At 41.3% G+C, this 27,137-nt stretch overlaps 2 protein-coding genes across 2 annotated transcripts; both read left to right on the top strand.

Annotated features, from left to right (window-relative positions):
- The first annotated feature begins 9,010 nt into the window (after nt 1-9,010).
- LOC123723764 (T-cell ecto-ADP-ribosyltransferase 1-like) lies at nt 9,011-10,607 on the top strand. Its single transcript, XM_045712796.1, has 3 exons — nt 9,011-9,218; nt 9,341-9,423; nt 10,032-10,607. The coding sequence occupies exons 1-3, from the start codon at nt 9,191-9,193 to the stop codon at nt 10,605-10,607; spliced, it is 687 nt and encodes a 228-aa protein (XP_045568752.1). The 5' UTR covers nt 9,011-9,190.
- Nucleotides 10,608-12,882: 2,275 nt separating this feature from the next.
- On the top strand, nt 12,883-16,731 carry LOC106610442 (ecto-ADP-ribosyltransferase 5). The gene is made up of 2 exons (XM_045712801.1): nt 12,883-14,228; nt 14,390-16,731. The coding sequence occupies exons 1-2, from the start codon at nt 14,121-14,123 to the stop codon at nt 15,272-15,274; spliced, it is 993 nt and encodes a 330-aa protein (XP_045568757.1). The 5' UTR covers nt 12,883-14,120; the 3' UTR covers nt 15,275-16,731.
- Nucleotides 16,732-27,137: the final 10,406 nt, after the last annotated feature.

Here is a 27,137-nt window from a genome sequence, read left to right as displayed (position 1 = left end):
AGGGTTAATACACAATACATTATATGCGTTGAGGTCGTTGTTAGGATATACAGTGAGAGTGACTTACTGAACACTGAGCTGGAGGACATTGGTCAACAGCCTGTAAGTCAAGAAAGTACCATACCTGTGCTGCAGAGGAGATGCCCTCGATGACGCTGGTGGATCGGGGCAGATCCTCCTTGGTGACCTCAATGGCCTGGCGTGAATGGCCTGACTCCACCCACGGAATGCCTACGACAACGACAACTGGAGCGTAGGTTATCATTCAACATGAAGGTCACCCGAGAAGAAAAGGTAGAGAGAGGAGAGGCAGAGAGAGGAACCGAGAGGTAGAGAGAGGAGAGGTAGAGAGAGGAAACGAGAGGTAGAGAGGAGAGGTAGAGAGAGGAAACGAGAGGTAGAGAGGAGAGGTAGAGAGGAGAGGTAGAGAGGAGAGGTAGAGAGAGTAGAGGGAGAGGTGGAGAGGGAGAGGAGAGGAGAGGAGAGGAGAGGAGAGGAGAGGAGAGGAGAGGAGAGGAGAGGAGAGGAGAGGAGAGGAGAGGAGAGGAGAGGAGAGGAGAGGAGAGGTAGAGATAGGAGTAGAGATTGGAGAGGTGGAGGGAGGAAAGGAGTGGTAGGAGAGGAAAGAGTAGAGGAGTGGTGGAGAGGAGTGGAGAGGTAGAGGAGAGGAGAGTTAGAGAGAGGAGAGGAGAGGAGAGGAGAGGAGAGGAGAGGAGAGGAGAGGAGAGGAGAGGAGAGGAGAGGAGAGGAGAGGAGAGGAGAGGAGAGGAGAGGAGAGGAGAGGAGAGGAGAGGAGAGGAGAGGAGAGGTAGAGAGGAGAGGTTGAGAGGAGAGGAGAGGACAGGGAGAGGGAGAGGTAGAGGGGAGTGGAGAGGTGGAGAAAGGAGAGGAGAGGTAGAGATAGGAGTGGAGAGGTGGAGAGGTGGAGGGAGGAAAGGAGTGGTAGGAGAGGAAAGGTAGAAATAGTAGAGGAGTGGTAGAGAGGAGAGGAGTGGAGAGGTAGAGGAGAGTTAGAGGGAGAGGAGAGGAGAGGAGAGGAGAGGAGAGGAGAGGAGAGGAGAGGAGAGGAGAGGAGAGGAGAGGAGAGGAGAGGAGAGGAGAGGAGAGGAGAGGAGAGGAGAGGAGAGGAGAGGAGAGGAGAGGAGAGGAGAGGAGAGGAGAGGAAGACGGAGGAGAGGAGAGGTAGAGAAATGTTCATGACAGAATAAAGGATGGATGTGTAGGAAAGTAATGAAAAGACGGGAGAATGGAAAGAAGATACATTGAAATGCAGAGAGCGAGCGAGAGAGAAAGAGAGAGGGAGAGAGATAAAGAGAGAAAGATAAAGGAAAGATAGAGATAAACAGTAGTGAAAGCCCTAGTACCACAGACTTGGTTCTCTCTATGAAGCTGGTGACAGTCAGGGGAGGCTGGTGGGAGAAGCTATAGGAGGATGGGCTCATTGAAATGGGGTTTCCATATATTTGATGTCTTTGGTACTGTTCCATTTATTCCATTCCAGCCAATACAATGAGCCTGTCCTCCTATAGCATCTCAGTCCAGCCTCCAGTGGTTTGTGTGTGTGTGTGTGTGTGTGTGTGTGTGTGTGTGTGTGTGTGTGTGTGTGTGTGTGTTTGCGCGAGTGCACTCTTTAGTGCATTGTCTTTAGCAGGAGCATCAGTGAACACATAGATCTCAGAGGAGGGTGGCGCCACTGTGAGGGCCAGCTGGGAATTACAAAACACACATCAGAGAGTCAGACCACACTGGGATCAAGTACTGGAACTCTATGGGAAATAACATGTTCAGTCCACTGGCAAACTAACCAGCTCTGGCAGAGTTACCAAAACAGGCAACCACATTTCAAATGCAGCCGTTGAAATACAGCCTTCATATTGGGAATGTGAAAGTAACTTTTGCTCATCAAATCAAATCAAATGTATTTATATAGCCCTTCTTACATCAGCTGATATATCAAAGTGCTGTACAGAAACCCAGCCTAAAACCCCAAACAGCAAGCAACGCAGGTGTAGAAGCACGGTGGCTAGGAAAAACTCCCTAGAAAGACCAAAACCTAGGAAGAAGCCTAGAGAGGAACCAGGCTATGAGGGGTGGCCAGTCCTCTTCTGGCTCTGCCGGGTGGAGATTATAACAGAACATGGCCAAGATGTTCAAATGTTCATAAATGACCAGTTTGGTCAAATAATAGTAATCACAGTGAACAGGTCAGGGTTCCATAGCCGCAGGCAGAACAGTTGAAACTGGAGCAGCAGCACGGCCAGGTGGACTGGGGACAACAAGGAGTCATCATGCCAGGTAGTCCTGAGGCATGGTCCTAGGGCCTCCGAGAGAGAGAGAAAGAAAGACAGAATTAGAGAGAGCATACTTAACCTCTCTAGGGCAGGTGGCACCAAATCGTCCCACCTACGTAACAGCCAGTGTAATCCTGTGGCACGTTATTCAAAAACCTAAAAATGCAAAAACTTCTATTTTTCAAACATATGACTATTTTACACCATTTTAAAGACAAGACTCTCGTTAATCTAACCACACTGCCCGATTTCAAAAAGTCTTTACAACGAAAGCAAAACATTAGATTATGTCAGCAGAGTACCCAGCCAGAAATAATCAGACACACATTTTTCAAGCTAGCATATAATGTCACATAAACCCAAACCACAGCTAAATGCAGCACTAACCTTTGATGATGTTCATCAGATGACAACCCTAGGACATTATGTTATACAATACATGCATGTTTTGTTCAATCAAGTTCATATTTATATCAAAAACCAGCTTTTTACATTAGCATGTGACATTCAGAACTAGCATACCCCCCGCAAACTTCCGGGGAATTCGCTAACAATTTACTAAATTACTCACGATAAACGTTCACAAAAAGCATAACAATTATTTTAAGAATTATAGATACAGAACTCCTCTGTGCACTCGATATGTCAGATTTTAAAATAGCTTTTCGGTGAAAGCACATTTTGCAATATTCTCAGTAGATAGCCCGGCATCACAGGGCTAGCTATTTAGACACCCAGCAAGTTTAGCACTCACCAAAGTCAGATTTACTATAAGAAAAATGTTATTACCTTTGTTGTCTTCGTCAGAATGCACTCCCAGGACTTCTACTTCAATAACAAATGTTGGTTTGGTTCAAAATAATCCATAGTTATATCCAAACAGCGGCGTTTTGTTCGTGCGTTCAAGACACTATCCGAAAGGGTAAATAAGGGTGACGAGCACGGCGCAATTCGTGACAAAAAAATTCTAAATATTCCATTACCGCACTTCGAAGCATGTCAACCGCTGTTTAGAATCTATTTTTATGCCATTTTTCTCATAAAAAAGCGATAATATTCCGACCGGGAATCTGCGTTTAGGTAAACAGACGAAAGAAAATAAAGCATGGGGTCGACTCGGGCACACGCCTAAGCCCATAGTACTCTGATCGGCCACTTGCCAAAAGCGATAATGTGTTTCAGCCAGAGGCTGCCTCGATATCATTCAGCTTTTTCCCGGGCTCTGAGAGCCTATGGGAGCCGTAGGAAGTGTCACGTTATAGCAAAGATCCTCAGTCTTCAATAAAAAGAGCCAAGATGAAACACAACTTGTCAGACAGGCCACTTCCTGCATGGAATCTTCTCAGGTTTTGGCCTGCCATTTGAGTTCTGTTATACTCACAGACACCATTCAAACAGTTTTAGAAACTTTACGGTGTTTTCTATCCAAAGCCAATAATTATATGCATATTCTAGTTACTGGGCAGGAGTAGTAACCAGATTAAATCAGGTACGTTTTTTATCCGGCCGTGTCAATACTGCCCCCTAGCCCTAACAGGTTAAATTCACACAGGACACTGGATAAGACAGGAGAAATACTCCAGATATAACAGACTGACCCTAGCCCCCTGACACATAAACTACTGCAACATAAATACTGGAGGCTGAGACAGGAGGGGTCAGGAGACACTGTGGCCCCATCCGATGATACCCCCTGGACAGGGCCAAACAGGCAGGATATAATCCCACCCACTTTGCCAAAGCACAGCCCCCACACCACTAGAGGGATATCTTCAACCACCAACTTACCATCCTGAGACAAGGCTGAGTATAGCCCACAAAGATCTCTGCCACGACCGACACAACCCAAGGGGGGCGCCAACCCAGACAGGAAGACCACGTCAGTAACTCAACCCACTCAAGTTACGCACCCCTCCTAGGGACGGCATGGAAGAGCACCTCTATGCCAGTGACTCAGCCCCTGTAATAGGGTTAGAGGCAGAGAATCCCAGTGGAGAGAGGGGAATCGGCCAGGCAGAGACAGCAAGGGCGGTTCGTTGCTCCAGAGCCTTTCCGTTCACCTTCACACTCCTGGGCCAGACTACACTCAATCATAGGACCTACTGAAGAGATGAGTCTTCAATAAAGACGTAAAGATTGAGACCGAGTCTGCGTCTCTCACATGGGTAGGCAGACCATTCCATAAAAATTGAGCTTTATAGGAGAAAGCCCTGCCTCCAGCTGTTTGCTTTGAAATTCTAGGAACAATTAGGAGGCCCGCGTCTTGTGACAGTAGTGTACGTGTAGGTATGTACGGCAGGACCAAAACGGAAAGATAGGTAGGGGCAAGCCCATGTAATGCTTTGTAGGTTAGCAGTAAAACCTTAAAATCAGCCCTTGCCTTAACAGGAAGCCAGTGTAGGGAGGCTCATGACATTGCCTGAACACACACACAGTGACAGGCACAGCTCTGGCATATCTCCTCCTCCTGTTGCTGTCACGGCATCAACACTCTGTTTGAAAATATCTGCATTTTGTTGTGATGATCAGAGGCCCAAATCCTGCAAACACAAACACACACACACACGTACACACACACACACGTACACACGTACACACACACACACGTACACACGTACACACACACACACACACACACACACACACACACACACACACACACACACACACACACACACACACACACACACACACACACACACACACACACACACACACACACAGGTATCTCCTGTCTAGGTGACTCTTTCCCAGGTGAGTCAACAGCGGACAGTTTCTCCACCTTGTTAATTACATTGTCGTTTTTTATTTGTCATGGATCCAGTTCAGAGCATTCAGAACATAGTTCCACAGTCCTGAAACAATATATAAACAACCAAACTAACTGCCATGTAAAGACCTTGGAACAACACAGTACTGGAACAAAATAAAACAGGTCTCTCTTGTAAAAGATATCCCAACAAGAATAACCTGTAGAAATAAATGTTAAATACAATTAAATACACAAATAGACTACCAGTTACAGGAACAGAGTGGAGAATCATGACTGTATCCTGACAACACAATATCAGGAACAGAGTGGAGAATCATGGCTGTAGCCTTGACAACACAACATCTGGAACAGAGTGAGAATCATGACTGTATCCTGACAACACAACATCAGTAACAGAGTGGAGAATCACGACTGTATCCTGACAACACAATATCAGGAACAGAGTGGAGAATCATGGCTGTAGCCTTGACAACACAACATCTGGAACAGAGTGAGAATCATGACTGTATCCTGACAACACAACATCAGTAACAGAGTGGAGAATCACGACTGTATCCTGACAACACAACATCAGGAACAGAGTGGAGAATCATGGCTGTAGCCTTGACAACACAACATCAGGAACAGAGTGGAGAATCATGACTTAGCCTTGACAACACAACATCAGGAACAGAGTGGAGAATCATGACTTTATCCTGACAACACAACATCAGGAACAGAGTGGAGAATCATGACTGTATCCTGACAACACAACATCAGGAACAGAGTGGAGAATCATGGCTGTAGCCTGACAACACAACATCAGTAACAGAGTGGAGAATCATGGCTGTAGCCTGACAACACAACATCATACAGTACCTTTTTGCATAGTACCACATGAAAGTTAAACATGTCTTCCAACAAGGTGATATACAGTATTGTTACATGCTGTACTCTACACACTGTGGTTGAATCAGGACTGGTAGTGTAGGTGATATACAGTATTGTTACATACTGTACTCTACACACTGTGGTTGAATCAGGACTGGTACTGTAGGTGATATACAGTATTGTTACATACTGTACTCTACACACTGTGATTGAACCAGGACTGGTACTGTAGGTGAAAATACGTTGTTTTTTCATGATTACCTTTAACGGAAGTCTGTGAACATAACAATATTAGAAACCTCTTTAACCTGTTAGGGCTAGGGGGCAGTATTGACACGGCTGGATAAAAACGTACCCGATTTAATCTGGTTACTACTCCTGCCCAGTAGCTAGAATATGCATATAATTATTGGCTTTGGATAGAAAACATCCTAAAGTTTCTAAAACTGTTTGAATGGTGTCTGTGAGTATAACAGAACTCATATGGCAGGCAAAAACCTGAGAAGATTCTGAACAGGAAGTGGCCTGTCTGTCAAGTTGTTGTTCATCTTGGCTCTTTTTATTGAAGACTGAGGATCTTTGCTGTAACGTGACACTTCCTACGGCTCCCATAGGCTCTCAGAGCCCGGGAAAAAGCTGAATGATATCGAGGCAGCCCCAGGCTTAAACACATTATCGCGTTTGGATAGTGGCCGATCAGAGTACTCTGAGACTCAGGCTCGTGCACGAGGGCACGAGATGTTTTTATTTTCTCTCTCTTTGTACGTATACACGCTTTCCCGGTCGGAATATTATCGCTTTTTTACAAGAAAAATTGCATACAAATTGATTTTAAACAGCGGTTGACATGCTTCGAAGTACGGTAATGGAATATTTAGAATTTTTTTGTCACGAAATGCGCCATGCTCGTCCCACCTAGCCCATAGAGGTTAATCCAAAGTGATTTACAGTACAGTGAGTGTATACATTTTGAGTTTAGGGTATGTGACTCCAGCGGGAATCAAACCCACCACCCTTACACTGCTAGGACCACGCTGTTATCAACTAATCCAAACCGGACCTCAATTCTCAACCCAGGAAGCACCGTCAATGTGTTTCACCTTTGCTAGATTACATAGCACTAGCAATACTGTATGATTGGATGACTACAACATAAATTATTGTAACTTTAGTGACCCAGGTCAGATGTACAATAATTTTATCCAAACACATCAGAATGTTTGCTGAACGTTTCTGGAATGCAGACATCCAGCATTCTGTTCTCCAGAATTCTTTAGATAACATTGACCTCACTTCAGAATCTGTAGAAATATGTGACTGTGTGCCAATGTATCCTCCTTCTCAAGCCATCTGCTGTTTCGACACAGTCACCCACAGGGGAAACTCTTAACATTCACTGTGTGTGCATACCATAGCAGCACCCACTCGTAGCATGCGCTCCAGCAGGTATGTCTCACTGGTCACCCCCAAAGCCAATTCCTCCTTTGGTCGTCTCTCCTTCCGGTTCTCTGCTGCAAATGACTGGAACGAACTGCAAAAATCTCAGAAGCTGGAGACTCATATCTCCCTCACTAGCTTTAAGCACCAGCTGTCAGAGCAGCTCACAGATCACTGCACCTGTACATAGCCCATCTGTAAACAGCCCATCTATCTACCTCATCCCCATAATGTATTTATTTATTTATTAATCTTGCTCCTTTGCACCCCAGTATCTCTACTTGCACATTCATCTTCTGCACATCTACCATTCCAGTGTTTAATTGCTATATTGTAATTACTTCGCCACCATGGCCTATTTATTGTCTTAATTTACCTCATTTGCACTCACTGTATATAGACTTTTCGTTTTCTTTTACTATATTATATAGTATGTTTTGTTTATTCCATGTGTAACTCTGTGTTGTTGTATGTGTCGAATTGCTACGCTTTATCTTGGCCAGGTCGCAGTTGCAAATGAGAACTTGTTCTCAACTAGACTACCTGGTTAAATAAAGGTGAAATAAAATAAATAAAAAAAACACGTGTTTGGGTGTGTCCGATGTGTTGACATTCTGAACGACAGCAATCAATCAGTCTTTATCAATAGAAACTTTGTCCTGAACAAACACTGAGGGGTTATTCATCTGACATATTACTGTGTTATGGAGACAAAAGAAAGAGGTTGTGTGTGTGTGTGTGTGTGTGTGTGTGTGTGTGTGTGTGTGTGTGTGTGTGTGTGTGTGTGTGTGTGTGTGTGTGTGTGTGTGTGTGTGTGTGTGTGTGTGTGTTAGAATATGAGCTGTATTGATCTGTGCAAACAGACATCACTGTACATATACAGTATAGCTGTTGGATTAGGTGCTACCTCTACAGTGGCTGGACTCCAGCATAAACTACACAGTCAGCCGCTGTGATACCAAACACCCGTAAGGTCACGTCCCATTCTGAATTTCCTTTCCTTGTCCTCTTTCCTTGTCTCCTGTCATCATTCCTTTGTAACCACCACAGATCTGAAAGACCTTGCCATATGAAAGCAATATGATGGAAAACCCATAGAATGAAATAAAATATAATGCGTCTCTATGGGGAAAACATCCGGGTCTCACGCTGACATAACATAGTAAAGGAAACAACAATAGGAAGCTGTTTGAGAGTATTTGGGAAACTGCCTAAATCGTCGTCTTGACATGATGCACTGTGGGCACAAGAGGTCAGAATCTCACCAGCTGAGAACATGATTGGCAGACAAAGCTTTGAGACAACTGACTCCCTGCCAATGCAGTTACCCTGGTAACCTTTGACAATTCCCCCTTCTGGCTACATGCAAATATAATAATAATCTGAGCTAAATTATGTCTAGTATGACCATACCTCACTATCACAGAAATATATTATATTGTAATGAAGAAAATGAAGTTAAAGTTTTATCCAAATTGAAAGAGAAAGTAACTTTAAAGTTGTCTTTCAGTTTAGACCTCAACGTCACTGTGGGGTGGATCATCATTATCACAGCTATAAAAAGAAACACATGACTGGGATGACAGAGAGAACTGATCCACTGTAAGAAGAGTTTGACTGGAGAGCTCCTTGCGTCACCAGTTACTGTACTAGTACAGAGTGCAGGTGAGTGATTCTCCATTTGACAGGATGTGATCTTTTATTCCAGTCTTAGGAACAGGGATCACTTGTTGCATCACTTGGGTTGTTGAATTAACAGTTAATTTCATAATTTTTTTATGTTTGATTATACTTTGAACATGCTGTAGACTTCTGCAACATGGGTGGTGGATATCTCTTAATTGATGGTGAGATGTTTTTATAATGTTTTACAATGACAACAGTTTTGTATGTATCTGTAACTTCTTTGTATGTAAAGGCACAATGGAAATGTTTATCATCCTTTCACTGGTTTTGTTCTCATCTTTAGATGTGAAGAGAACTGAGAAGAAGACAAACACAATATTTGTCTTGATGTTGATTCTCTGTCTTCACTTTGGACTGGTGAAACAGGTACACTAAGAAAAATACAACCTCAAACGTAATATTTAATTTACCTAGTTTACTTTTTTTACCCTGCTTATAATAAATTATTTCAAATCAGGAAATTAAGTTGAGTAAACGAAAAGCCAATCAAATATAATTACATTGTAATGTATTTGTTACACGTTCCTACAACTTTACATTTAACACCAGCAGGGTTCATTTATATTTTTAAGTTGAACAAGTACTCCTTTTACAGAGACATAAGAAGAGAAAATATTGTCCCACTACTGTTTTTTCTGACAAGAAAAGAGAGTCCTTAAATGTTATGGGCAATACCTGTGAATAGTCTTCATGTTGTTTTGACTACGCCCTGAGCTATGCAGAAAAAACAATTGTGGATCATATCTTTGGCATCCTGCTTTAGGACTTGAGCATTGCCATTATTTTGTACTTTCATTTTGCACATTGACATAAAACCACAGACAAACACACGACTTAATACTTGTTTTCCTCACATTTAGCCTCACAAATAGGAAACTACGTCCAATAAGGGATTGGTAAACATTTTATAACCCAAGCAGGGACCTGTTAGGTCTGTATCAGGAGAATGTCACTAAAGAATGTTACTGTTACAGAACAAGATTTTCCCACTGGACATGGCACCTGATTCTGTTGATGACAAATATGATGGCTGCAGAGACGAAGCCTTTAAGAGGGTGGATAGCTACTACCTCCCACATGAGAAAAACACCACCACTAACTTCATAAGAGCCTGGGACATAGCAGAGAAACATGCATCCATTCCAAAAGATGGTCTGCAAAAAGTGCATTCCATCTCTATGTATTTGTACACAAATAACAAACCCCAACCTCCCTCTGAATCCATCTACCTAGACTTCAACGAAGCAATTAGACAAGGCAGTTATGGGTATGGAACATCATTCCAGTACCATTCCCTGCACTTCTATCTAACTGACGCCATTAAGATTCTCAAACAAAGTCAAACAACATGTAGGACCACCTACCTTAGAACCAATGTAACTTTTGATCTGGATGTTATCAACAAAGAAATGCGCTTTGGTTATTTTGTCTCAAGTTCTATACATAAGACCTTATACGATTTTGGAGACACATCCTGCTTTGAGATCAACACACGTTTTGGTGTTAACCTGACATATTACTCTGCCTATGCAAACGAGGGGGAGTTTTGATTCCTCCCTATGAGGTATTCAAAGTCACCAACATCCAGACAAAGTCAGCAGTCAGTAACCTGTGGTGTAAAGTCGTCTACACTCTAAAGAGCACTGGGAAATGGAAGAGTGACCTGAATTGTAAAGCAATAGATACAGGCTACTGCTACATAAAGCTATTAACTGTGTTCATAGTCACAATAGTGTTCATATATTTACAACACTAAAATAGGTATTTAGTCAGACAGCATAGGCAGCAGCTCTATAGAGATGAGATGATGACTTGGAATGACATACTCAAGTCATAAAATAAAACCAATGTAACTGAAATATTTAATTAAAGTAATGTGAATAAATGATGGTTAAAAATGATTAAGTGATAAGCAGTAATGGTCAGTCACTACCATCATGGGACTTTTATTAATAGTTTTATTACGTGTTCTTACATCATTCAACCCACATATTGCATAGTGTATTTAATGTTTAAAAAAATAATGATTTTTTTTAAATTATCAAACAAACCGAACCAACCTCAAAAAGCACTAATCGTTCAGCACTACTAGCTATCATAGAACCAAAGTGTTATTTTGATCAGAACATTGTCAACAAAAAAGATTAGGCACATTCACCTCGGACACTCTATGCTTGGAAAAAGACAGAGATTCATTTGGAGAAACGTCCTGCTTTGAGATCTCCACATGTTTTGGAGTTGACATATTATATTACTCTGTATTTACAGGAGAGAGAGAAGTCTTAATTCCTCCCTATGAGGTATTCACAGTGACAAACATCCAGATGAAGCCACCAGAGAAAAAACTGTGGTGTGACGTCATCTACACATTAGAGACCACAGGACTTTGTAAGAGCTGAACTGCAAATTGGTGGCAAAATTTATCAGAAAAGTATTTTTTTTTAACGTTTCTTTTACGACCAGCTGATACAGGCAACATAATTCTGTTTAATTATGTTCTGTATATTACTGATCATCCTCCCAGCAATGTACAACGGGAAGTCATCTGAAACAAAGATATCTTTGTCTCGTCCTGACCCTAGTAAGATATCATTTTCATTAGTAGAGTAGGACAGGGCATGACAGGGGGTGTTTTTGGTTGTTCTATGTTTGCTATTTCTAGGTTTTAGTTGTAGTTGTTCTATTTCTATGTTGGGATTGTTTGGGGTTGATCTCTAATTGGAGGCAGCTGATCCTCATTGCCTCTGATTAGAGATAATATTTAAGTAGGGGTTTCTCCTCTTACTGTTTTGTGGGTGATTATCTTTTGAGTAGTGTGTTTCTCTCTCTCTGTGTGTCACGGTTTGTTGTTTTGTGATTTCAAGTTACTTATGTACGGCATTCAGTTTCACGTCTAATAGTTACGTGAAACTGACATTGCATTTTGGTCCGCTCATTCAAACAGCCGTGACAGAATACCACCAAAGGGCCAAGCAGTGTGGAATGGAGCAGCAGGAGAAATGGACTTGGGAAGAAATCCTAGACTGTATTAGAACACAGATAACAAACCCATCTACCTAGACTGTATTAGAACACATAACTAAACTCATCTACCTAGACTGTATGAGAACACATAACTAAACCCATCTATCTCCTCTCTGAAGTGTGCATGTGTAACAACTTGAATTCGACCTTGCACTCCTAAATCTGATGCCCGACCGCTAAGTCGATGACGTGGCACACAACAATTCGGCGCGGCAGGTAGCCTAGTGGTTAGAGCATTGGGCCACTAACTGAAAGGTTGCTAGATCAAATCCCCGAGCTAACAAGATAAAAAATCTGTCGTTCTGAACAAAACAGTAAACCCACTGTTCCTAGGCTGGCATTGTAAGTTAGAATTTGTTCTTAACTGACTTGCCTAGTTAAATAAAAACATTATGCCATTTTTAGAAACTTTCTCAAATGTTCAAGAATACTGAGATCAGATGTTTAATTTATTATAACATTATCAGAATGTTGGCCCCGTTACATATTGTCCGTCTTCTCTCACTGCTGCCCTCTGGGCTTCCTCTCATCACCATATTTGGTAGTGAGTGGAAGCCCCCACCGGATGCTTCAGGTTTTTACCCCTTGTGACACATCAGTGTTTCCTCTTTTACCTGTGCTAGAACTGTAATGCAAGGTATACTCAGGGTTAAAGTCACCAAGGACCAGAAAAAACAGTGATGTGTCATACATGGGTGGTTCCATAAAAAGAGAACCTGTTGTGCGTATCAACATAACAATGGAACACACAAGAGAAGAGGATTAATAGGTTTTGCTCATAACTTGGCTTCATAAAAAAGGATACCGTAACATTGAGTGACCATAACTCAACTAACAGGTAAGAATGTAACATTTCTACCTGTACATCCAGTTTTCTACAGATTATTTCACAAGCAAAAAACACTAAAAAGTAATGATTAAAGAATGATTATAGTGATAACTTTGCCCTCTCACAGAGTACAGTATAACACTAACTTGTGAGTGATAAGGAAAAGTGACTAACTAGCGAGAACAGAGAGCACAAATACATTTGATGGCAGATATTACAAATGCCACATTTACATTTCATTTAATTTCAAGTTCTTCCAATTGTACCTCTCAATATAAATACCTCTGGAACAGGCACAGTAGGACCTGAGCTGTGTTGGAATACTCAAACTATCCGCATGAACAGTACTATTTGTGATGTAAATGGAGAATGTATTATGCTTATTGGTCATAGTATGGATAGAGTTATTATGCCGAAAGTCCCCGGATGTCGTACTACATTCAAAATAGTCAAAATAGGAAGTATAACAAGCAGTGGACACTATTTCAATGCAATTCTTCAGAAAATGGGCGTGGCGTCACAACATTTTCAGATTTGAAGAAAATTGCGAAAATATGCAGCTGAAGTCCGATGAAAGCGGACACAAATGCATTGCTTTAAGTAATTATGACAAATGTTAAGAAAATGTTGAGCAATGTAATAATGTAATGACTTTTCAAATAAATGATGTTACACGTTATGTTGGGTGACAATTTGTTAGGTACGCTAGCCCTTACGAACCGTATAGCATATCATTACAGCAGTTGCTTGTATGTACCGGTATGTTAGCTGGCTACCTAACGTTAGTTGGCTACTAATACATCAAACTTGCCAGGATATTAACTATATGCTATCTAACTAACCACCCAACATTTATTGACTTTATTATTCAAATCATTCTTAGGTTAGTTAAGTGGTATAGTCATTGTGCGTTCTCATTGGACATTGTTCACAAAGTCGTAAGATGTCTAGCTAGTCATTTGTTAGCTATGCTAACAAGCTAGCAAGAAGTTGCATAGCAACAGCATCAACTTCCGGTAGACAGGCAAAGCGCTAGTACACTCAACTGAAAGGATACCGTCCATTTACAGTACCAATATGAAATTATAGTATGTAGTATGTACTCATTAAGTATGTAGTATACAGTATGTAAGTATGGGTATTCGAACACAGCACTGGTTTCTTGTTGAAATTAACTGTAACCTTTTACTCCCTTCTTCAACGTCACTAGATGGAAATCAGTAACATACACAAAAAGAAGACAATCGTCTTTTCTGTTATTTTTCTACTTGTTTTGATAGTAATCTTAGTTTTGATCCTCGGCATTCCCCATTCAAAGGTGAGATATTTTACATTTTAATTAAATTAAATACATTTTTTTTATTACATATTAAATTGAAATTGTTTGCCCCTACAGTAGATCAGCGTTCCCAAACTTTAGTACAGTTTGCCATAAGTTTTATGAATGGAAACGTGTTTAAAAAAATGTCACTGTTACAGGATGGAGAAACTGAGAACGGAGGGATTCAAGATGGAGGGATTCAAGATGGAGGGATTCAAGATGGAGGGATTCAAGATGGAGGGATGCAAGAGATTCTACCTCTAGACATGGTCCGTTCTTCTGTTGATGATAAATACGATGGTTGCAGAGATTTAATGTTGTGGGCGGTTGAAAACATGTACCTCTACGATGAGTTAAACACGAATCCTCAATTCAATACATCCTGGAACATAGCAAAACCACATGCTATACCACATGGAGACAGTTTGAATACAGAGCATTCCATTGCTATCTATTTGTATACAAAAAACAAACCAGGACACAATTCCAGATCGATGTACCTGGACTTTAACAAAGCAGTTCAAGAGGGCAATTCTGCATATATGACAACATCATTCAAGTACCATGCATTGCATTTCTACCTGACTGATGCCATTCAGATTCTTAGAGAAAGACAAGAGACATGTAAGGAAACCTTTCACAGAACCAACAAGAAGTTTGATCTGAGTGTTCTCAACCACGAGATCCGTTTCGGCACCTTCGCCACAAGCTCTTTAAGATCCAACTTAACCAACTTTGGGAACGTGTCTTGCTTTGAGATCCACACTTGCTTTGGCGCTGAGCTAACTTCTTACTCAGCCTTTCCTGAAGAGAGAGAAGTTTTAATTCCGCCATATGAGATTTTTGAAGTCACCAAAATCCAGACAAAGTCACGAGTGAATAACCTGTTGTGTGAAGTCGTCTACACACTAAAGAGCAAGGGAGTAGACAGTGATCTGAATTGCAAATTGATTTTGAATGGAGGAGAATCAAACATCATCAGAGCATCAGATACAGGCTACATAATTCTCTATATTATGTTGATTACTACTGTATATTACTGATCATTACCAACGTACGATGAGAAGTAGCCTGATCTGACACAGCTGCCCCAGCTTTACAGTGTAAAGATCCTGGCTGTGTTCCAGGTCAGCTACATTGCAGACGCATGCCTAATCTCACGCCTGGATAGGCCTTTAACATATCAACTAACCACATCATATCGCAATCTGATGCCGATTGCGCAGTCGAGGACGTGGCACACAACCATTGGCTGATGCAATGCAACATCAGAAATTTATTCGGCCTGTAATGCAACCCCTGTTCAGGCTTGTTTTAACCAGCATTGACTGCTACTGTATTACAATTGTTGAGATTAAATGTCTTGGTCATATGTAATAATTTCTTGACATTTGCTGTCATGTACACCTTGACCACGGCTCGCTACAGTACACCTGGCAGCTTTTGAGGTTTGGGAGGGGAGGGATTTTTCGGCCTTACGTTGCACGAGACTTGCAAAGAGAGGGGGGAGGGGGGCTACCAAAGATGATCGTCCCTGGTTTCACCACTAGTCCAACATCTCAATGCCCCACAACAGTAACTGTCCAGAGGCCAGTGCTCATGCAATAATTGGTTCTGAGTTGCCGAGATGAAGCCAAAGAGAACCAGCCACTATCATCACATACACATCTGAGTGACATTGTGGCTAACATGATAAAGCTTCTTTCACATTACACCATTTTCAAAATCGTTAAAATCACCTTATGTGCCTGACTGTCATGCCTAATGGCTGTACAAAGACATGACATGTTAGTACTGGCTTTAAAGCTTGCTTCACATTTCATGGTTTACAAAATCCTACAGTTTACCTTTCACACTATGCAAGTCTTGACAGGATTGCACGTGTCTCATGTCTAATCTGAAATTAATTATACCAGACAAGCTGACTCAATTGAACCTAAGGTCAGTTCGTACCGGGTTGTAAGAATGAGAGTGAGGAGAAAATAAAACTTGGAGGACTCTCTGAGGCTGAGTGAGAGGGTTGGGTGAGAGAGCACTGAGAAAGGTTAGTCTTTTCCTGTCTGTGAGATCACTGGCTGTACGCCTCATCAGAGTAGGAGTGCTGATCTAGGATCAGTTTTGCCTTTTAGATCATAATCAATACGATTATATGGACAAGGGATCCTAGATCAGCACCAGAGCTCCGTACTGCTCACTAAACCAATCACAACTAGGAGAGAGAGTGGGAAGAGGAGGCTGTATCAAAGATGAATGATACAGCTACAGTACCTATCCTAAATACCATGCTAGCCTTTTCATGCAAGTGATATTCTGTCGGTTTCATTAAGTACATTGTTCACCTGGAAAAACTGGTTTGAGAGACTCAGTCAAGCATAACCGACATACGTTGATAACATGTAAGAACAATATAGGCCATAGGTTAATAGAGAGAAAGGACTATATGTAGGGTTCTGTCTGGTATGTTGTTCTACCATATGACTAAACACACTGGCCACGTCCAACTCCCCCATACTAACTAGTAGGCTGATGGATATGAGAAAATACAATGTTTTAAAGTATGTGAAATGTCTTCTATTGAGTATGCTTTCAATGCCAGGATGTCATTCATTTCAGCCTTAATGTCACGTCCTGACCAGTAAAGGGGTTATTGTAGTTTGGTCAGGACGTGGCAGGGGTGTGTTTGTTTTGTGTGTTTTGGGGTTTTATGTATGTTCTATATTTTCTATTTCTATGTTCCTATCTATGTTGTGTATTTCTTTGTGTTGGCCTGGTATGGCTCTCAATCAGGGACAGCTGTACATCATTGTCACTGATTGGGAGCCACATTTAGGTAGCCCTTTTTCCACCTGTCTTTTGTAGGAAGTTGTTTTTGCATTGCTGTGTGTAGCCTGCAAAACTGTCTAGCTGTTGTTCGTTTTCTTGTTTTTGTTCAATGAAAGTTAAAGGTGAGCACTCAACCCGCTGCGCCTTGGTCCATTCACTACGACGGCCATTACACTTAATCTGGTGTAATTCACTACATACTATTGAGGAAGAGAATTGTCACATCAGACCCAGATTATAAACTGATAATAAGATATGTGGATAGACTGTAGAAGACACATTCTCAGTGTGGGTGAGTCTAGTATGTTAAAATGTGTTGCTTATTGAATACATTTTAACTAGACTATACATTATAAATAGGGTAGCTAATAACCAGACAGATAACCATGTAGCATAATATTAAAGTAAGAGATCCGGCCGGCTCGCCAGGCTACATTCTAAATAGTATGTAGTATGATTAGAACACAGTAGTTTTAGTCAGTAGTATTCAAGACAGATGTCAGACACAGTCTAGGTGGTTTGTCTAAGAGGCAAGTTGACAAGGAACATCAAATAGTAAAACAATCAAAGATATATTTTAGTCATTAACCTTTTATTAATTGATCTGATAAAGGGGTTTTCATATTCACATGACTGTCTCACACTTGCAAATGGGCCACACACTTATTTAGGAGTTGGATTCTGGGGAAATAAACATTTTAAATAGATGGTCGACAGATGCTTTGGTTTAGGTAGGCTGCAGTGACATGGAGCATTGTTCATAGTTACCAGAAGAGGGAAGCATTTCACTTAACCAATTAAAGGCATGATTGACAGAGAAAGCTTAGACTAGGGTTATTCAAATCCAGTGTCACACAGTAGGGGTCAGTTCAGTGATTGCCTAAATTCAACACACCTGGTCTTCCAGGTCGGTTAAAATAAATCATGATTTGCCTGCGGCACTCCAGGACCACGGTTGCCTACAAGGTGCAGTACTTCCCAACCCTCTCCTCTGGATTCACCAGACTGGCACATTTGCATCAATTAGTCAAGGGGTTGATGGTTAGTAGACTGAATTAGGTGTGCCAGATTAGGGCTAAAACCAAAATGTCCCTTTTTCTCCGCCACCTTTTCATGCAAATCACAGAGATCCGGGCCTGTTCCCGAGAAAGCAGTATATCGTTCGCGTCGGCTTCGTCAAACTTGTTAAAGGAAAAATAGGATTCTGCCAGTCGTGGTGAGTAATCACAGTCCTGATGTCCAGAAGTTATTTTTAGTCATAAGAGACGGTAGCGGCAACATTATGTAAAAAGTAAGTTACAGACAATGCAAATAAACAAACAAAAAACATGTAAAACGTCTGCCTTCTTCTCCGGCGCCATCTTAGTCATCTGTCCTGTTATAAACGATACCCACATTGTTTGCTTATATTGTTAATATTTCTTCTGCCAGTGAATTGGCATTTGTTGTCATGTGCACAGCAGCTTTTGTTAAAACCAATAAAGAAAAACATTGAGCATTATTACATCTCCTGTCCTATTTATCCACTACCTGTACATCTGTTGTAAAGATATTAATTTCAGCTCACTTGAGGACATTTTGTTTGTCAGGAATAATTAGAAGTGGCTACAAAGATATTTAGATTTGTTAAAGTTGCGTCTATTCGTTTCTGGTATCAGAACAAAATAGTCTGCACATAGTACCTTCTGATTTAGCTGTACTTTCATTAATGCAAACACCTGTATGGTAAATATGTCGTTCGTATACGGTCTCTCTGTGACACCTCGCAGGGCAGAGAGAAGAAGAGGGTGTCACATTCTATTGTTCTCTCTTTTATACTCTGACAGAGATAGTTCCCGCTCAATGCTGGCCTGTCAGAGGGAGGAGGAGCGTGGTTTAAACTTGCTCATCCTAACGTCGGCGTGCAGGCAGGTCCCAGCCTAGTGACGCACTTCCTGTCGCCGGGTGTCGTTCTTCCTGTCTTCAGCAGTTGATTTATCCGTAGTTTATATAGGTGCAGACAAACAGAGAACACGACTCTGGGGCCGTTGAGAGCTTTTTGGACGCTACCCTGGCTTCCGAGCTGAACATCCCCACTCAGTCCTGATGTTAGAGTGCAGGACGGGCGCTCATCATACCACTCCGATCAACCTATGGGTGTCAGGGAATCACCGCGAGACAATTACATTTCTGCTCATCAAGTGTCCTCAGATTCCCGTGGTTTTGGGATTCTCCTGGCTCCAGCAACAGAATGCCCTCATCAACTGGTACCATCATTGGCTGAAGTCTATTCTGCCATGCCCATAGTTTAAACTCAGCGCAACCTGCCCCGTGACGTCTTCCTGGGGGCTCAGATGGTGCCCCAGACCTCTCCGCATGGAGTACCAGGACCTCCGGGAGGTGTTCAGCAAGACCCCTGCCACTTCGCTTCCGCCGCACCAACCCTATGACTGCGGGATTACATTTACATTTTTGTCATTTAGCAGACGCTCTTATCCAGAACGACTTACAGTAGTGAATGCATACATTTCATACATTTTTTTTCTTCTCCGTACTGGTCCCCCGTGGGAATCGAACCCAGAACCCTGGTGTTGCAAACACCATGCTCTACCAACTGAGCCACACGGGAGCCACACGGGATTGACCTTCTCCCTAGCACCAACCCATCCCGGGGACATTTATACTCTCTGTCGGGACCGGAGACCAAGGCAATGGAAACCTACATTGCAACAGGATTTATACGACCAGCGGCCACTACGAGTATCTGGTCATGCGTTTTGGCCTCACCAACGCCCCTGCTGTGTTACAGGCTCCAGTAAATGATGTTCTCCAAGACATGTTGAACCGGTTTGTCTTCGTCTACATTGAATAAATCATCGTCTTCTCCACGTCCGACAGGTTCTTCAACGCTTTCTGGAGTATCAGCTGTTTGTGAAGGCAGAGAAGTGTGAGTTCCATCGCTCCACCATCCCTTTTCTGGGTTACATATTCTCTGCTGGGTGTGTCTTGATGGATCCCGGGAAGGTGATGGTGGATTGGCCTCAGCCTATGTCCAGGGCGCAGCTGCAACGTTTCCTGGAGTTTGCCAACTTTTATTGCCGTTTTATCCGGGGTCACAGCATGTGCTGACTAACAGAGAACACGGAGGTAGTGAACAATCTTACAATATACCATCTATCCACTTTGACACTAAACGGTTGCTTTGACACTAATACAAAAAAAAACATTTGTTATCTAAGAGATGGACATGATAATGAATGTCTTTTACAGTAATGGCACATACAAAGTTACATATTGGTAACTAAATGACATTTATCTTATCTTTGTTAGGTTTTTTTTGTCTGTTGTGCTTTACACCAAACTCAACCTGATGACAGTCTGTCTCACACCTTCAAGAGGGTCTCAAACTTGTTAGCAGGGGGGTTTCTGAGGGGGAAAGATCACAAAAGATATCTGTTAGGGACAGTTAGAAATTGTTCAACGTAGGGGTAGGTTGTCAAACTTTTCTTTTGCATTTGAGGGTAGTGCGGGTTTTTCTGGGCACAGGGGCACATTCTTTCCCTGGTTTACATCTACCATTTGGCAGGTTTTACTATTGAATGTATTCTACTGCATATAACCACATGTCCTCATCTGCTTGCATGCACTTCTGCTATTAAGGTGAATGGTACTTGTCTTATGCACTATGCTTTTCCGCACGCTTACTATACCACAGGTCAATATAGTCTACCAGTCAACTGTCTATCCTGCCCTCTATCCACCATTCATAGTGACAATAGTGGTAGGTGGATCATTTGTCCAGATCTGCAATTGGCTGGCTAGCAATCATACCACACATAAAAGCATTCAAAGGTGCATCAATGTTTAATATAAATCCACAACAACAAATAGGAATTGCTGATAGGCACCACAGAGGCCAGGTGCATCATTACACATGAAAGAACAGTGAAGACACATGCAGCTCCCCTATTGATCTTGCTTAGGGACAATACAATAATCCTACCTAGACTACAACACCAAAAACCAATGAATAATTGTATTATTGTTCTACTCTAGGCAGTAGACTGCAGTAAAATGTAATTATAAGCCTTGTTTTTGGAATGTTTCATTCCATTTGGATCAGTTGTGTGTCTACTCTGATAGATTCTAGAAAGGCACAGCAGCAGACCAGTCTAGCTGTATTTTTACTGCTGATACTGATGTGCTGTCTCTTGCCGATCATCATTCTCCCAAGTTGTTCCATATAGTGTGGCCACATTGACCTATGATCCCAGCAGGCCCAGTTATTCAGAAAAGCTCAACACACCTGCCTACTTTCTGATCCGAGCTCCTATTTCTCAACCTAGAGCCTAAAGCTTAAATATAGCCTAAATGCTTGTCATTTAACTTTTAAAATGTATCACCTTTTATGTGTGGCGTAAACATAAGTAGTCACAATGTTTTAGTCTGATTAGGCTACTTTAAGTCTCCTGTAGGCTACCTGCAAATGTTCATCCCCTCCCCTCTAATGTAATTCAAGCATCCAAACTGCTCACTGTCCATTCCATTAAACCAAAAAATTTAAAGACATTGGGAGATTGTCAAGCCAAGACTTTAATACTGAGTAGGGAAGGTTATATATAACGCAAACCATGATGATAAGCACCCAAAGTCAGTAATCGGTATGCAGTTCTGCGTTGCTTATTGGTTGGTTGAAAATGTGTTGCATATATCTTATAATTATAAATATAGCACCAAAATGTTGAAACTCTTATATCCCCCTAGCTGATCATTATCTGAAGCCGGCTCTGATCATAGTGTAATAAAACAGGCAGAGAGAGTTGGCTCGTCTGTGGTGATTGGCGAACCCATAACCTTCTGGCCCGTTAGCCCTGCGTGGCATCCACTGTGGTAAAGTTGATATCCATGTTTATAAGCACAGGGTTGCTACAGTTATTATTTATGGTGGTAATAAAAAAATGTTTAGTACATTTTATAGTGGGGAGGGTCTGCACATTTTTGGACAGTACAAGGGGAAGGTTATGTGAAAATATTTTTGACTTTGCAGAGGGGGATGAATCTTTTTTATGACACCTCAAGTTAGCAAGACAGTACAAACAGATCTGGGACTCAGGCTAGAAAAGATCTAAACAGCAGTCAGAAGTCATGAGGGAATTCACCCTGATGACTGACTGATGACTGGTATCCTTCCATATCACAGGAGGTTGGTGGCACCTTAGCTGGGGAGAACAGGCTTGTCAGCCATTATTATGAGCCGTTCTCCCTTCAGTAGCCTCCACTGTTTCACATTTACCAAATGTGATATATTTTATGAAATATTTTAATTGACAATTTAATTGACAATTTTCTATTTTATTCTATTGAAATGATGATACTTTGTTCTGAAGCAACATTTGTAAATAAAACCTGTTGCTGAGAAATAGGTAGAACTCATCCAGTGACGTCATTACCAGTCACACAACCTCAGAGACAGTGACCTTGACAACTGATGACCACATATTGCGGTGTTTGACTTGGGGTTGAGGGGAGTGTGAGAGACAGAAACGGGGAACATTAACTCTTTCTCAGCAGCATCACTTTTAGTTGCAAATGGCCCTGTGGTGAACCAAAGTAGAGCTGTGTACATCCTCATGCATGTGTACATGTGCAGACATGAAGATCTGCATGACTTTGTGCACATATTATCTTGGTTCTTCAGTGTGGGAACAGGATTTGTAGTTTTTCTGCTTGTAAAGTCAGAAATCTGTAGATCTTAGCAGACAGTATGCGAAACACAAGTCCTGAAGCTGAACAATAGAGGAACATCTGCATACAGTCTACCCGCACCCACATATCCTCTTTGCCTCTGTCTGGATTTTTCAGCTCCTCAGCTTCCTGTGGTTGAGGCCTCTTCCCGTCCTTTTTCTTCTTCATCTTCCTTGTCTCAGTGTTACCATAGCTCTGACTGGAGGAGTCACCAGCTCATACTGACTAGGCTCATTCACAACATCTTAAGATATGGGGAAAACGTGCAGTCGTAATTCGTTTTTTTATTGTGGTGGCGGCATTGGCGTTGACCCTGGGTCTTTACTTTGGACTGGTGAGATCATTTTTATTTTATCCATATGCAACTGTCATTGTCGTCTGCCCTAAAGATTAAGGTTTCCAGAATAGTGGAACATTGTTGACTGCATCATATAGTTTATTCTTAATTAATTATTTGATATGTAAAGCTTCATAGTTTGATCATCTATACCGACATCAGACATGAGTTTAAATACTTGAAAAATAATCTAAAATACTTTGTTTTCTTTAGTCTACCTGAAGTACCAGATGGGACATTTCTATTTGTTTATTAATGTCACATCCTGACGAGCAGAGGGTGTAGTTGTGTAGGTTTTTGGTCAGGACGTGGCAGAAAATGTCTGTGTATGTTTGTTCTGGGTTGCATGTTTCTATGTTGGTCTGTGTGGCTCCCGATCAGGGACAGCTGGTTATCGTTGTTCCTGATTGGGAGTCATATATTAGGTGTGTGTTTTTCACTTGGGTTTGTGGGTTGTTGTGCTAGCACTGCTATTATTTTGTACGTATAGCCTGTTAGCCTGTCGTGAGTCGTTCTTGTTTATTGTTTTCTGTGTTTGCGTTATTCTTTATCATTAAAGATGAGTATCCACATCCCGCTTGCATTTTGGTCATCCATTCCCAATGACAGCTGTCACAATTAAGCCAGGCAAGCTCAAAATGACACAGATAAAACATTTTAACTTATTTTTTTAACTGTATTTTAAACCCAGGTCTGATTGACATTATCACCAATATCCCAAGTTCCTGTTGAGTATATATGATATGAGAAAATGTACATTAAGGGGTCGTTCCATGAATAGAGGGCCTTTTGGGTAATTCAATGAAACATTACTATTTATTTCACCTAATTTTAACATTCTGTCATAAAGAACACATGTTTATCTTCATAAAAATATGTTTTCCCATCTCCAGAGGTTAATGTAATAAAAACCTGTATAAAAGATGACAATTAAAAGGTAACAGGGTGGACGATCTTAAATCAGCCATAACTCCACTTGTGACGGGGGAATGGAAGCTTATTGTGTGTGAAAGAGAATGTGAATTTAAAAAATATAATCTGTTTAGTTAGAGTGTAGCTGTATATGATTAAACTGTTAAATGTAGTGTTTTATCAAAATTTACACACAATGTTACAAGGACATAAAAGGCACTTTATTTATGGAACGACCCAAATCTATTGCACAAAGGAGTTAGCAGACATTGTTCTCAATGGGAGAAAAAGAGAACTGGTAAGTCTTGTGAAGTAATGTATTGAAACTAAATTGTACTTTTACAGAAGCCTTTCTCACTGGAAATGGCCACTACATCTATTGATTATCAATACGTTGGCTGCAGTAACAACATGCACAATGAGGTGAACACAGTCTACCTCCCACTTGAGAAGAATACCAATTCAGACTTCAATAATGCCTGGAACGAAGCAGAAGAAAAAGCCAAACCATCTATCGATGTGTACACAAATGAAAGCCCAATATCTACCCGGACTTCAACAGACAACTTAGATGTAGATGTAATTATGGGACAACGTTCCAGTACCATTCCTTGCACTTCTATCTAACTGAGGCCATTCAAATGCTCAAACAAAGTGGAACAACATGTAGGACCACCCACCGTGAACCAAAGTAGATTTTGATCAGAACGCTGTCAACAAAACTATCTGTTTCGGCACCTTCACCTCGAGCGCTCTAGAGAAGAAAAACATAACTAGATCATTTGGAACGAAGTCCTGCTTTGAGATCTTCACATGTTTTGGAGCTGACATATTTTATTACTCTGTATTTACAGGAGAGAGAGAGAAGTCTTAATTCCTCCCTATGAGGTATTCACAGTGACCAACATCCAGACGAAGCCACCAGAGAAAAAACGGTGGTGTGAAGTCATCTACATATTAGTGAGCACTGGAGTTCGGAGTGACTTGAATTGCAAGTTGCAAAATGGAGCAAAATCAAACCTGAGAAGCAGCTGTTCTGCATTCAACCGCACATCAGGAAAAGGCTACATTACTCTCTATATTATGTTGATAATTACTGTATATCACTGATCATTCAGTGATATACAGTAATTAAAAATGTTTACATTCCTTCTTTCAGTTGTAATCATCCTGTGAAAACTGTTTAACCCATATTGCTGCCTCAGATTAAGATCAAGGCTATTTTTCTTCATATTGTTTAGTAATTTGTTGACATTGAATCAAATTGTAATTTGTGATTCGTTGACATTTGTTAGTATGTGCACTGTGTTTGTTTATATTCACCATTATGTTACTGATTCCCTCCATCAATATTGTGTTTATATTCACCATTATGTTACTGATTCCCCCACATCAATATTGTGTTTATATTCACCATTATGTTACAGATTCCCCCACATCAATATTGGGTTTATATTCACCATTATGTTACTGATTCTCCCACATCAATGTACAAAGAGAAGTAATTCAATACAAATGTTGCTTTTCTCTTATTTGTTGACATTTAATGTAATGGTATTTTTGTTATTTGTTGACATTTGTTAACATCCATTTTTCTATTGTAATACAATGATCTTGTTTAACCTGTAATGATTACTGTTGGCCTCTTGACATTGTATGGTCATTTGTTGATTTCTGATGTGTTATCGTGCACTGGACCTGGTGTTGAAACCAATAAAGAAAAGCATGAAATATTATAATGACATCTCTTGTCCTCTTTATCCACTGTTTTAATAAACCTACAGAGGATAATATTCCATCACATTGAAAGCAACTTCACTGCAGATCAGCACCAAGGGCTTTGAAATAAAATTCAGGCCAGAGAGAAACAGGTAGGCAGGCTAAACAGAGAGAGAAGAGGAAACTGACTGTCAGGAGGGAGGTAGGGAAGGAGGGAGAGCAGTAGTATTGTTAGTAGTTTCCTGTGTCTGTGAGGTCAGAGTGAGATGGGATGGAGAACAGTAGCAGGGTTAGTAGTTTCCTGTATCTGTGAGGTCAGAGTGAGATGGGAGGGAGAACAGTAGCAGGGTTAGTAGTTTCCTGTATCTGTGAGGTCAGAGTGAGATGGGATGGAGTACAGTAGCAGGGTTAGTAGTTTCCTGTATCTGTGAGGTCAGAGTGAGATGGGAGGGAGAACAGTAGCAGGGTTAGTAGTTTCCTGTATCTGTGAGGTCAGAGTGAGGTGGGAGGGAGAACAGTAGCAGGGTTAATAGTTTCCTGTATCTGTGAGGTCAGAGGGAGATGGGAGGGAGAACAGTAGCAGGGTTAGTAGTTTCCTGTATCTGTGAGGTCAGAGTGAGGTGGGAGGGAGAACAGTAGCAGGGTTAGTAGTTTCCTGTATCTGTGAGGTCAGAGTGAGATGGGAGGGAGAACAGTAGCAGGGTTAGTAGTTTCCTGAGTCTGTGAGGTCAGAGCTCAGTACTGCTCAATATATCAACTACAACGAGGAGAGAGCGGTCTCATTCCAGGCCTACTATATTGTTGTCAGGCTGCCCAAAGCAACCAATGGGCATCAGATTGCTATATCGTATGTTGTGGTTAACTGATATGTTTAACACCTATCCAGGAGTTGTGAAATCTGGAAGGCGACTTTAATGTAGTCAGCCTGGAACATGGCCAACGTCATGATTGGGGTTGGATGAGAGATGGGGAGGGACTTTGTTATGAAAGAAGCATTCAGCAGCCATCATGTTGACTAGCAGAGACAGAGGACATAGGGTGGAAGTGAACTGTCCTAACATCTACTGTCTATCCACAGGTTCACTTTTCTAACATGTACTGTCTATCCACAGGTTAACTGTCATAACATATACTGTCTATCTATGTCATAACATCTACTGTCTATCCACAGGTTAACTGTCCTTACGTTTACTATCTATCCACAGGTTAACTGTCTTAACGTTTACTATCTATCCACAGGTTAACTGTCTTAACGTTTACTGTCTATCCACAGGTTACTTTAACAATAACTTTTGCTTTGACACTAGTATAACAATTAGCATGTTCTATTTTTTTGTATTGTATTCAATATGGGATGCTTGATTCTGCCACCAATGTTACTGAGAAATGGA

Source organism: Salmo salar, unplaced genomic scaffold, assembly GCF_905237065.1.
Source record: "Salmo salar unplaced genomic scaffold, Ssal_v3.1, whole genome shotgun sequence".
NCBI lineage: Eukaryota > Metazoa > Chordata > Actinopteri > Salmoniformes > Salmonidae > Salmo > Salmo salar.
The sequence above is the reverse complement of the archived record's forward strand: the minus strand, read 5'-3'. Positions and strand labels throughout refer to the sequence as shown.